This window comes from Centroberyx gerrardi, chromosome 20, assembly GCF_048128805.1.
Source record: "Centroberyx gerrardi isolate f3 chromosome 20, fCenGer3.hap1.cur.20231027, whole genome shotgun sequence".
In the NCBI taxonomy this organism is placed as follows: domain Eukaryota; kingdom Metazoa; phylum Chordata; class Actinopteri; order Beryciformes; family Berycidae; genus Centroberyx; species Centroberyx gerrardi.
The window spans coordinates 7,837,116-7,849,555 of NC_136016.1; the positions used below are offsets into that span (position 1 = coordinate 7,837,116).

The window sequence follows — 12,440 nt, forward strand, 5'->3', positions numbered from 1 at the left end:
TAGTGTAACAGCTGAGGTAGCAAAGCTATTGCGTTAAACGTAAAATGCGGTCATAGTCGTAAATCGATAGTAACACATCTAGGTAAACAACAGTATCAAGTGCGTCGATTAAAGTGCCTTTGATATAGAACACCCGGGATACCGACGGTAGGTATGATGCTAGAAAATAGATTAGTTCATGCCATATTGTAGATAGTAACGTTAACGAACTGGGTTATTCCATAGGTCGGTCAGCTAGATAGCTAACTAGCTTGCTTGCTAACAACCCAGTAGTTAGTAGTTGTTAGCTTGCTATCGGGATTTTACGTTAATGTTAGCTGTTAGCTGGCTAAGTTAACGTTAGCCTTTGTAGGCTAGCTAAACAGCTTGCTTAATGTATATAAAAACCATAACTTTATACAACGTTAGTCACCCACACATTATGTTTAACAATGTGTGGTGTTATGTGTTTGTGTTTATTACAGCTAACACAATGGCAGCGTCCTCCTCGTCCTCCTCTGCGGGAGGGGTGAGTGGCAGCTCTGTCACCGGGTCTGGGTTCAGCGCTTCAGAGCTCATCCCCCCCAGGAAAGTCCTTTATACATATCCAAAAGGCGCAGGTGAAATGATGGAAGGTAAGATAAGTTATATCATACAGGTGAAGTCGTCTCTCTCTCTCTCTCTCTCTCTCTCTCTCTCTCTAAACAAGGCAGGGGATGTTATGTTGAAAAGCTGTAAACTGATGCTGCTAAGTAATAGTTCTACACTGTTTTTTTTCTTCTTCAAATAAAGTAGCATCACAAGGCTTCTGTCCTCTTTGCCTTAACTGAACTCCCTTCCTCCGCCCAAATCATCCACTGTGCACAAGTGTCTAAATTCAACATAAGTAAACATTTTCCCCTTAGTATCTTCAAATGTTTTGCTTGACCCAGCACCAATTGCACGCTTAAGCCAGGTATTGGTCCAGCTTCTTGGTCCATTCAACACATAAGTCTTCATTACCGCTCCACAAGAGGATTTGTTTATGGGAGCAGAAGGCCCATCTGGCTCCATGCCCCTGTTTTGTTTCCCGTCTAGCTCAAAGTGCACTAATTAATGTGCTTAGTTTGGATTGGGCACAAAAGCACTGAGTGTTGCAAGGTCAAAGACAAAGACTAGAGCATACTGCTGAATAGGACAACAGTGAGGCTGAAGGTCTCGAGCTGTTCCTCTTTGTGTTGCTGTTTTTGTGTTGTGTGCATTTACACTATTTCAACACTTTTGAATGGCTCATCTACATAATGTTGACAATTGCATAATGTTTAACCTGAAGTTCTGTTCACAGTAGGTTGAAATGAGCCTCCTCTTGACATTAGAATGTTATAAGCCTAGTGAATGCCAGTGAATGTCTACTGCGTGTTTTTATGAAATCTTCACCAGTGTTTCATTTTACAAGAGTAACACATCTCTATGTGTGTCTTTTAGATGGCTCAGACAGATTTTTATGCGAGTCTGTATTCAGCTACCAAGTTGCATCGACATTGAAACAGGTGAAACATGGTAAGCCAATAATTTTATATCCAAAATCTGTTTTGTGTTTCATGAAAATTGGTCCCCTAACCGGCCAACTGTTTTGTATTCTTCCAGATCAACAGGTGTCTCGAATGGAGAAACTTGCAAGTTTGGTTGAGGAGCTGGAAGCAGATGAGTGGCGGTACAAACCGATTGAACAGTTATTGGGATTCACACCGTCATAAATGAGGGGTTCTAGTTGCCTTTGGTTAATATATCAGCCAAATAGACTGCTTAGCAAGGAGGGCAAAGGAAAGGTGGGGGTTTAATTCTATTAAAGATTCTATTATTCTTTTATTCTATCTCCACAAGTGTGAAATAATATCTGCAGATAATGAATGTGAGATGTATTATTTTATCACTGATTTACTATTGTATGAGCATGGTTTACTTTTTTTGTATCAAATTATCTGTAACCATATTCTGACATACTGAAATAAAACCATTTACTTGTCAACAAAATCTCCATATTCGATAATTAAATCCTTCGAGTTTCACCATTAGATGTCCTCCGGTGGAACTGGGCTAATAAATGTGTTGTGACAGACAGTATTGTGCAGCCTCCCGGTAGCCTCAGCACAAGGGCAAAGGGTATCTCTGGTGACTTAATACATCCCTTGCAGCGAGGCATTGTTTTTCCACACGGCTGCACTGTCACTCATAAATCTTAAGCTGCTGCCTGCTCAGTCTCTCCTCCCCCCTTCTGCAGGTCCTCAGCGCTGCTCGCTTCACCAGCACTCAGCACAACAAAGAGAGCTTGTAAATAAAGTCGCACTGGGACATTCCTTGGTCAGTTGCTGCCTACATATGCTTGCTGCTGTATAGTTTGCCCTGACCCACTTGATTGATTTAATTTCTATAGGGTTTTACATAGAAAACTGATTCTTTGTAATTCTGTTTACATATCTAACATTACATAACTGGTGGTGAAAATGTATAGGAGTGTCGCTGTTGCTTGCAGTCAGCTCTGAAACTCGATACTTGTGGGTTGGTCAGTTTTCTGCTGTTTTGACAGTGAGGAAACGAAACGCGCTGTCCCTCATGTCTTGGTCGGTGAATGAATGTTTTCCTACAAAGCAGGGGTGGGTACATGTACAGAATGTACTGTTCTGGGCGTGATTGTCTAAGGACGTCCCTGGACATTACAGGGCACACCTCTCGCTGGATCCTAAATGTTTTTTAAGAGTTCAAGAGTTGTTTTCATACCGCAGCTTAAAAACGCCTTTAGGAATTCACTTTTTAAGTTGTTTGCTCATAGTTCCTCAAGGTTTGAAACTAGTGTTTTCTCTTTTGCATATGCTACTGAAACCTGTCGGCTTAGCCCACATTGTCAATATTTAAGTGACCCTAAAGGTTTTTCCCTTGTCAAAAGTTTATGATGATAACCAGTCCGAAAATCATAACATCCCACCTAGAACATTCTGGGCCTACACGTGTTTGTTTCTTTCAGTTCCTCCTTAAAGTACAGTGGAGTACAGTCCATCCCACGCCTCCTCACGTGTTGTTACACAGCATATATCTGGCTTCTCTCCAAAACTTTTTCTTTCAGCATACTTCAGAAGTATATCACAGGCTGTGCTGTCAGACAAAAACAGAGCAGCAGTTTCTGCTTTGCTCTAGAAGTTTCCATTGTTTTCTAGCAATGCAGTTGTTTTTCTGTCAGATATACTAGATGGCCCACCTTAACTTATTGAATTCACTGTCTGTATCTGTTTAATCTCATTCCCATTCAGTGTTTTGATGCTTTAAAGCTGTTTAATAGCACCAGAACATCATGTTTAATGGCCTTTTTTGCTAATAATAAATGTAAGAGAGATGAATATTAACTGAATAGTGGTGTATTAGGTGAATCTTTAAACCGGATGATGCACTCCTTGTGTTACTGAATTGCTTTGCATAAGGTTGCAACTGAGAGCACATAAAACAGGAATCACATAATTTATATGATTATAAAGCAGCATTTTACAGTGCTTTATTATATTATTTGCTCAATGTTGTACAATGCAACTGATGATATGGTGTCTGCATTGCTATCACACACTGAGTGATGGCTGAAAAATCTGATGTAATGCTAGAGGAAAACAGATGACGTAATGTGCACTGCAACACTGAGCCAACTGAGCCTGCATACATGGGCCTTTATGCTGCCAGTGCTGTGGACACCCACAGAGCCATGTATTTATACTTTTTGGGAATATTAAACAAAGAGATACAATATGTACCTGGCAAGTCCAGGCAAGTTCTTGTAGATTTCCATAACACTGGGGTCTGTTATTCACCACCCACCCCCCTTTTTCCTCCTTTTTGTCTTTCTTCTCCTCTGCTGGCATGTTACCAGGCAAGATACAGCTCAGATGGCGTGCCTCTCATTTCGATTGGCTGGCCGGCGAGAAGTGGGCGTGGCTTAACTGAGGCCATATAAAAACATTGTTGCAGGAGAAGCTGCAGAGCTGGGCAGCTGATGACTGAAAGAGGACTCGCAGGGAAAACAAGTTCAGCAAACAGCCTGTTTTTCCACGGCAGTAACCGTCTAACTAACCAACGTCGACGACGGATTAACGCCTTCAGAAAAACCAGTAAGTACCTATTTTACAATTACTAACTTGCAAGCTGAACAATTTGAATAATTAAACGGCTGCTAGCTAAATTTTCTTAACAAAGGGGTTCTTGCTGCAAAGTTGTCCTGTTCATAACAAGCAATATCTCAAATGCCTCTTACGGTTATATATTTCTACCTTTTTTCCTGCTTACGGTTTTGTTGTTTTTACCATGAGCTTGAGTTGGGAGTGCTTATCTTTTGTTGTCTCTCCATAAACAGAACTGACCACAAAAGCAGCTGATAACGAGCTGAATACTGCAAGAGGACAACCATGCCTACTCTCTCCGCACCCAGTGATCTTGGCAGCTCACCCCCTTCTCCTTTGGACAGTAGTCCCAGGAGGCTGTCCTGGGGGAAACTGGTGCAGAGACTGACTGATTTCAGTGCAGGAGTCAACAGCAGCAGCATTGAGTCCAGGTCCAACAATGGCAGCAGGAGCGACCTCTCTGACTCAGGTAAACAACATTGTTTTGATGGCACATCTTAATCCTTTGGCTAGAAGTGCATTGGATTTTTCGCTTAATGCATGATGTCCGGTGCTAACCTGTCGTTTCTCTCCATCAGGGTCAGACTTCTGCGGTGACCTCTCTCCCTCTAATGACGATCTGTTCTATGATCCAATGGAGGAGACCATACTGAAGGAAGTAGTGGACCTTATTGCCGGGTGCCTGAGGGAAGCCAAAGAGTCAGACTGCGCCTTAAGATGTGCCAAACTTCTCATCCCCGAGAAACTCCTGGAGCGCATCGGGCGTGAGCTCCTTCACCTGGCAGCTAGTGAGCCCTGCGGTTTGAGGGGGGCGCTCATTGACCTGTGTGTGGAGCAAGGGGTTGTGTGCGAGAGTGTGGAGCAGATATCGGTGGACCCCTACCTGGTCCCCACCTTTCAGCTGACTCTGGTGTTAAGGCTCGAGTCTAGCGGGCTGTGGCCTAAAATCCAGGGACTTTTTAGCACCAAATCTCCCTCCACTCCAGTAGTGCGGCAGGCCGTTAAACTTAGCACTGGCTTCCGAGTGATCAAGAAGAAACTGTACAGCTCCGAAGAATTGCTCATTGAGGAATGCTGAAACATGCAGAGATACTTGCATCAAGGGACTGGCCTTAGTGTTTTATTGTCATCCTTTTAAAATGCCCAATTGAGCTCACATAAGAACCTTATTGTAATTACATGTATACGTTGCCTTCTTAACCTAAGAATGGATTTTGTAATGATGTAGCCTATTGTTCCTACTGTAAGGGAGCCACAATTCACGGTACTTGGAGCAAACAGTGCAGAACCATTTGTGCTTCTCACTGACATGACGTTTTGCAAATTACAAACCACTATATAGGCATTTGCAAGTATTAAAGTGCGTACCTCAGTTTCTATTGAAACCATACAATGGCAGCTAGCTATATGGTAACAGTCATTTTGAGACCATTGTTTTCTCTTTTACTTTTTCATTGCAATTAATTGAATTGTACACCAAGAGGACCATTAGGGGCCTTAGTGACTGCTTGGATTTAAGTGCAAAGGCCTACCAGAGCTCGCTTCATATGTGTGCAAGCTACAGCTCGGCAGAAGTCAAATGTAACTTGATTCTTCTTTTTCAACGTAGACCTGTCCATGTCCTGCATTCAACTTTATTTATTTGATATTCAAATATTCACATTGCACTGTTTTTTGTACTTTCATGATTGCAGAATAAATTATTTTTTAACAAGTCACTGTTTTCTATTGTCTCATTTCATGAAAGAAAGTGTACAAAGAAATCTGCTAGTATGAGCCCTTTTGAACATATGACTGTGTATAATATAGAGTTGAAGGCCCTTTGTCATTTAACATATTAAGATACCAGTTGCAGTGAGGAATAACCATCAGCTATAGAGTGATATAGACTAGATGACACATTTCAGGCACATTAACCAGCCAGCATCAGCATACATGACACTGAACATCAACAGAAATGTTCAAATCTGGGAAAAAGTATGGAATCTGCAAAATGTGTCAACCTGGCAAGAAAGCAAAGATTCACCATCTGCTCAAAATAGCTGAGCAAAATCATTCTGAAAGGCTTAGCTCTGTCGAACAATCCTACAGGCTACAAGTCAGTCAAACTGTGAACGTGGACAAAGCCATGTTGCCAGCGATGGCTTCCAGTCACAGTCAGCTGGCCAGCCAACTTTACGTGAGTAATGTGCTGACTGGGCCTTTATCTCCACCCCATTCTCTACTTCACACACTCAGAACGATGACTCAGATCCAACATGTTCATCCATCCATGTTTTATTTTTTCATTTGGGAGTAAAAACAAGGTGGAAAATGTGAGCAAGACCGTAACTATTTTCCTATAGTCTGATAACCCAGTTTGAAAATAAATAATACAAAGAATTCAACAATAAATAGCGTACTATAAACTTATAGTGAGACAAAAAATTGCTTTTTTTCAACCCATGATAGGTGTTTATCAGAGACGCCACACTCCAAAACCAGAACCTGTCAGACACAGTCCCACTGTTGTGGGTAGGTACGCCTCTCATTCCTATGGCATTTATTGTGGAGAGCCATTAAGCTATATGACCCTTACTACAGTTAATGGAAGCAAAGTGTATAGGGCAAGTTCCTGATTGTTTTCACACACACTACAGCAAAGAAGACAACTGTCACGTGTTAAAAGTGTCTGACAAACCCTAGACTTGGGAGTATATTCATCAGAGGTTTCACGTTATTCCTGCATAGTTTCAGAAGTTCAGAATGTGCATGTGAAGTCAAATCAGCGAACGGCTCTCAAGCTCATCGCCCCCGCCGATTTGACTGCATAAAACTGAAGAGGAAGCATTCGCTGTGGTTAACTAATCAACTGCTACATAAAGGACATCTGTAGGACTATATCTTACCTCACTATTTTTAGGTTTCATACTGCATTCTTGCTAAAACCATGATGTGAAGCTGAGCACTGTCAGCTTCATGGCACATAAAAACTGGGGCTTGGAGGTTATCCAAACCCATATCACCTCAGGAGGACAAGTTATTTTTAGAGTGTTTTTCCATGTCAAACCATTACGTCCAGGTTGACTCCACATCCCGATATCTTGAAGAGATGTTTTAACTGATTCTCGTGGTCATCTTGAGTATCTCATGTTCTCCAAGGAGAGAGATGCTGGTTTGTTTGTAGTGTTGCTTGTTGTGTCATGTTCAGCCTCCTGATTGTTAAAGCTTATCTATTTACAGCCGATAAATGATCTTTTGTCTTGATTCTGGAAACCTGGAGACAAGGTGGAAAGCATGCGTCAAAGCTGGGAATTGTAACCACGCATTCAGGCGGTGACTGTTAAATGTGTTCAGAAACAAAACAGGAGAAAAATGTATTCATTTTAAGAGCTTACGTGTAAGTATGAAAGTAGCCTCAACCATGTAATGAAGCTGTGATCTCGGATAGCTTGGCACAACTCGGTGTGCGGGCCTTCTGCGCTCTCTGGTACAGATCACTGTCTCCAAAATAGCGAGCTCTGTACAGCATGCCTTCTTCTGCAAGAAACAACACAAACAATTCATGACAAATATACTAAAACTGTTTTCAGCACCATAAATAAATTGAGCAGAGTGTGGAAGAAAGGTTCTCAGAACACCACAATGCAGTTAAAAGAAGTGCTGTTTGCCTTCGTCTAATGGCCTTGAATGTTTTCTCTAGATTATCACTTTCTCATACTTCACTCTCTCACACTTCTCTATCAGTGTTACATAACAGCACTTGAGCATAACAGGCAACAGCCATTTGGGGGAGGATTAGCATATGCTTGAAGCATTCACTACAATATAGTAAAAGTGGGAGAGTTCATTGATCCCTGTAGGGAAATTCTCCTTTCTCTTGCCCCCCTCCAGTCAAAGGATGGGCTCTCTAACCTGAGTCAGTCACAGAACTGATAATGGGATAACCGACAGCACATCGTCAAAACACACCATCTAATACTAAGTCATTAAAATTTGTTTTCCAGGCAAACGTACTTTGCTGCTTCTCCTTCCAGCAGTTGTTGCGAAGGTTGGAAATATAATCATCCTCCACTGCCCGCTCTAGATTCTTCAGATTCATGCCAGTGAACTCCTTGGGGAACTGGTCCGCCACATAGTACGGCACCTTCAGGTTCTCCGTCAGCCTCTTGTGCGTGTGACCTGCTGACCTGCGTGAGGATAGGACACAGCATGAGAGAGAGATCTAGACTTCACATGACTGAAACCAGCCCAGGGATGACAGCGGTCTGGCACCAGCTGTCTCCCTCAGCATGAATCATGACTGATAATGACACAAAGACGGGGAGGTAGCTACTGAAGTGCATCTCAAACACAAAGATAGGCACACAGGGAGAGATACTAGACATGTGGAGCCAGGAATCCTTGCAAACAGAGAAGCGATCTTTGACTATTTGGAACTAATTTGGGCTGCATCAAGATGGTTACTTTTTATCAGACAACAGACTAGAATGTCAATAAAATGGATCGCTCTCAGGGAACACGAAGTCTGCAAATACTAGATAAGCAAATCTATTCCTGCCAATTACGAAGCCTTGCCTTCACTATTGACGAGATAAGTCTATAAATAAATGATAAAACCCAGTAAAATTTCACGCATTTCAAGTAACAATTCTTTGCTTTCTGACTCAAACTTACAGAATAAAAAGCATGAAAATCTAACAATTAGCCAGTTGTGAAATAAATGTTCACTGGATTACATTGTACTTCAGTAGTAGAGCACACACCCATAAAAAGGTGCAAACCAACGATCCAAAGTCAAATAATGTGAAGATTGAGTATATTTTACACTGTATTTTATGTCACTGACTATTGTGAAATTAGTAACATTTGTTATCAAGGAGCACTGGGGGCTGGTCATATGATGTCACTAATAATAGACACCTGTTTCTATTTAAGAACTTTTATTGTCATGACACCCTGAAGCAGGCATAATGCCAAAACATGTTGGTGATGCAAAATAAATATTTGCATATGGAGAGAAGTGTGCAACCTTCATATACTGAACCAGCTGGAAAAAGTTCATGAATGACCTATGCTCCCCAAAGAGCAAAAGGGTTTAAGTCAAGTAAGTCAGCACAACCTTCATATAATTACTTATTCTGACATTGGATTACTTTGACCATTATGTAATGTGAATAAATATTTAGTTGCACTCCCACTAGCAAAACAAAACAAGCAAAACAATGATTATCAGTGTTATTAGCAGTGTTTTTTAACATTGTTCTTAGGCAAGCGTTCAGAGTAGGGATCACACTCACGGCCTGAAGCTGAGGCTGTAGGGGGGGTTGTTGACCATCATCTGACTGAGCGCTGACACAATAACCAGGATGAGGATGGGCATGACCTGGACGAAGAGGGCGAGGCCTCCCTGCAAAACAACACACTGAAATGACACAGCTGCTTCAGACATATTCACCAGCCTATACTTACTGTTTCAAAACCATTCAAAGGAAATGGCGATATTAGTGAATGTGCCTATAGAGTCAGCTGGTAAAATTTGAGTAAAGATGACTCAATGTTTCCCCCTGCTGTTTAACAAAGCAAAGTACATGATTTTGCAAATCTGCAGTGTGCAGAGCCCCAGGGATAACAATTTATCAAGCTTACATCTCGCTGTCGTTCTCTTCTCTCTGGCCTCTGGTAACGCATTCTCCCATTGGTGTACACATGAGCATTACCTAGATTAAACCACATGCAGCAATCAACAGATAGAGCATAAGCAGTGGCACTTGAAGCAATGGGAACGCCTTACAAGCCAGACATGAACACAAAACAAACAGTGAAACTAACTCGATGGGTAGCCTCCTCCGAAGAACATATTAAACAGGTCTTCAGGTGAGATATCCGCCTCGAAGTTCCCATTTTCTGGGCTGTGTCTTGAAGGGTGTCTCCTCTCCTCCCCATACTGATCATACTGCCTCCTTTTGTCAGTGTTGCTAAGAACAGCATATGCATTCCCAATTGCTGTTGGAGATGACAAAGTTGATATCAAATGCATCAGAAAAGAGACATCTTTAGATAAATATGTAAATGCAGAAAAACACAGCGTCACACTCTAAATCCATAAATATAGCCCCTAAATAGGCTTTCTGTATGATGCCAATAACCAAGATTACCTTTAAAAGCCTCTGTTGCACCTGGAGCATGATTCTTGTCAGGGTGGAACTTCAAAGCAAGTTTTCTATAAGACCTTTTGAGTTCATCTTCAGAAGCGTCTTTCTGGACCCCAAGAATTTCATAGAAGTCTTTACATTGTTTTATCCTGCGTAGGGAACAAATGATACTCGCCGTCAAGTGCCATACAAAGACTGAAAATTTTGCATTTTATCTCATGGTACAGCCGCTCAGCCCCCATAAAACCCATAGGATACATTATTCCTTCTCACTAGTATCAGATCTACATGAACATCAGACTTGAGTACCTCTTCACAGCATCTGACTGGTCTGCGGTGTATGACTTGGCAGTGTCTGAGGGCTTTTCTTCAGCTCTCATATCCTCACTGGGGGTCTGCCTCTGTCGAGGCCCCGAGTCCCCGCTGAACTCTGAGTGGTTTCCTTGTCTGGGTGTGAATCCATTCTTAGCTATTAACTCCAGCAGTGCTAGAAGGCATATAAGAAAAGTGTTGTGAATATTTAGGCTGGCATTCAGCATGGACTTCCATTGCATAGAGAGAAGGGGGAGGTCAGGGGTGAAGAGGCAGGAGGGGAAGCTGGTTTTTGTGGGTTCTGACTTGTGGGTTTATCTAAAGGACAAGCAACTGAGTAGCAATTCACACCTTTAAACCACAGTTGTCCCTTGCCATGTTGAGCCGGACAACTGAATATTTTATAAACAATACCCCACACAAGAGCAATATTACTTGCCTTTAAAAAAATACAACTTAATTTGACCAGCTAGGTGCATAACGTAACTGAGCTAGCTAGTTTGCTATCAAGGCCCCGGCTAAATGCATTGCAGCGCTCATCCGGGATGCAGATGATGCTGCGGATGATGCTGCATGCCTTCACAGCTAAAGCGACCCGCTCGGGCGTCTCACCCTTTGCTTTATCTGTCGGGAAGAGTCTCTGCGCCTTCTCCAGAAACCTCTGCGCCTTCTCCGTTTGGTTATTGGTTAACGCCGCAGTGGCAATGTCAATGCAGCGCTCCGCTTCATCCCTGTTTACTTCCATTGCGGCTACTGGACCAGAAGTAAATAAAGACGCGCGGTGATGACGTCACGCAGGTGCCGCAAGCGAAATGAGTGGCACTTGCTGAAATAATATATCAGTGTGTGAATCAGTCAGAGGTTGCCATCCATTGTAGACCCGCCGTCTAAGTAAACAGCAGCATGGGCCTGCTTACACTGCTAAATAAACAGAAACAGCTCCCTCTCTGCGCTTCACCCTCTCTCCACTAGATGGAGACACATTCTGGGCTTTTAAATCTAGGCCGTGCAAGTGATGACACATCTGTTCAACAGTGCTGCATGTTCACGTTAACGGTAAAAACCAGTTTATCTGGGCGTATGAACAACATCCAGATACTAGCCAGATTTCCATTTTGAGGGTCACACTATGTTCTCAGTTCATTACTACTACCTTACTATGTCTGCCAATTCTGCCCTTTATCTCAGAATTGATAGCAGCTTTTACATAACATGTGATTCAGAGAAACACTTCAAAGCCTATTGGAAGCCAACTGGAATGCATCATATAGGTGCCCGAACCAATAATCACTATAGTATTCATATAATATCCTTTAAGAGCTTACAGGGTGTCTGCGGTACTCATTAGTGAGTTTTTAATGACCTTATTGTAATCTAAGGTGTTTTTTTGTCCTCTATAGTATCACTGTAATTAACTCCTATGCTAGTCCTGTGGGAACTAACAGCATGTGTGTAGTGCTCAGTAGTGAGTTTGTAGTGCAGTATCGTACTTTATACTTTTTAATCTCTTAAGGTATCACTTGAATATTGCTATTATATTCCTATAGTGACTTAGGGGGAGGGAGGGGTGCTGTGATATATGTGTAGTATCATCCCTCCATATAATTAATATATTATAGGATTACTGTGTGGGAGGGTGGGGGTGCAGTGCATGTCTGGCCGCTGGGTTTGGTGGCAGCTGCCTTATTTTTGTTCATTTTGATGCTTATTGCTACACATTGTCGTTGTGCTCATGTCATTGTGCAGTCAATCCACAGTGAGTGAAAAGCTTATGCGTATGATTAATTCAATACATGTCTGGACAGTCACCGCTTACTAGGGGAGGTAAATATACATCTGGCAGGGAATGAATAAAAGGTGAACAGCAGATAAACACGCA

General features: G+C 42.2%; 3 protein-coding genes across 4 annotated transcripts in view; 2 read left to right on the forward strand and 1 right to left on the reverse strand.

The window, feature by feature from the left end:
• anapc16 (anaphase promoting complex subunit 16) overlaps nt 1-1,986 on the forward strand; it is a 126,522-nt gene extending 124,536 nt beyond the window's left edge. Inside the window, exons 2-5 of one of the 2 annotated variants that reach the window (XM_071907679.2) lie at nt 83-147; nt 465-614; nt 1,444-1,518; nt 1,606-1,986. In XM_071907679.2, the coding sequence (XP_071763780.1) occupies nt 473-614; nt 1,444-1,518; nt 1,606-1,715 (327 nt within the window). In that variant the 5' untranslated portion in view covers nt 83-147; nt 465-472 and the 3' untranslated portion in view covers nt 1,716-1,986. Of the gene's footprint in view, nt 1-8; nt 148-464; nt 615-1,443; nt 1,519-1,605 lie in introns of those variants that run through there. The other variant, XM_078290613.1, reaches the window with a different exon arrangement.
• A 1,986-nt stretch (nt 1,987-3,972) lies between these two features.
• ddit4 (DNA-damage-inducible transcript 4) lies at nt 3,973-5,833 on the forward strand. The gene is made up of 3 exons (XM_071907843.2): nt 3,973-4,106; nt 4,349-4,584; nt 4,694-5,833. The coding sequence occupies exons 2-3, from the start codon at nt 4,401-4,403 to the stop codon at nt 5,191-5,193; spliced, it is 684 nt and encodes a 227-aa protein (XP_071763944.1). The 5' UTR covers nt 3,973-4,106; nt 4,349-4,400; the 3' UTR covers nt 5,194-5,833.
• Nucleotides 5,834-6,411: 578 nt separating this feature from the next.
• On the reverse strand, nt 6,412-11,306 carry dnajb12b (DnaJ heat shock protein family (Hsp40) member B12b). Its single transcript, XM_071907798.2, has 9 exons — nt 11,174-11,306; nt 10,559-10,736; nt 10,253-10,398; nt 9,927-10,100; nt 9,744-9,814; nt 9,395-9,504; nt 8,112-8,284; nt 7,493-7,634; nt 6,412-7,371 (listed from the first exon to the last, which is right to left on the reverse strand). Exons 1-8 carry the CDS (start codon nt 11,304-11,306, stop codon nt 7,513-7,515), a joined length of 1,107 nt encoding a protein of 368 aa, XP_071763899.2. The 3' UTR covers nt 6,412-7,371; nt 7,493-7,512.
• Between the last annotated feature and the right edge of the window lie 1,134 nt (nt 11,307-12,440).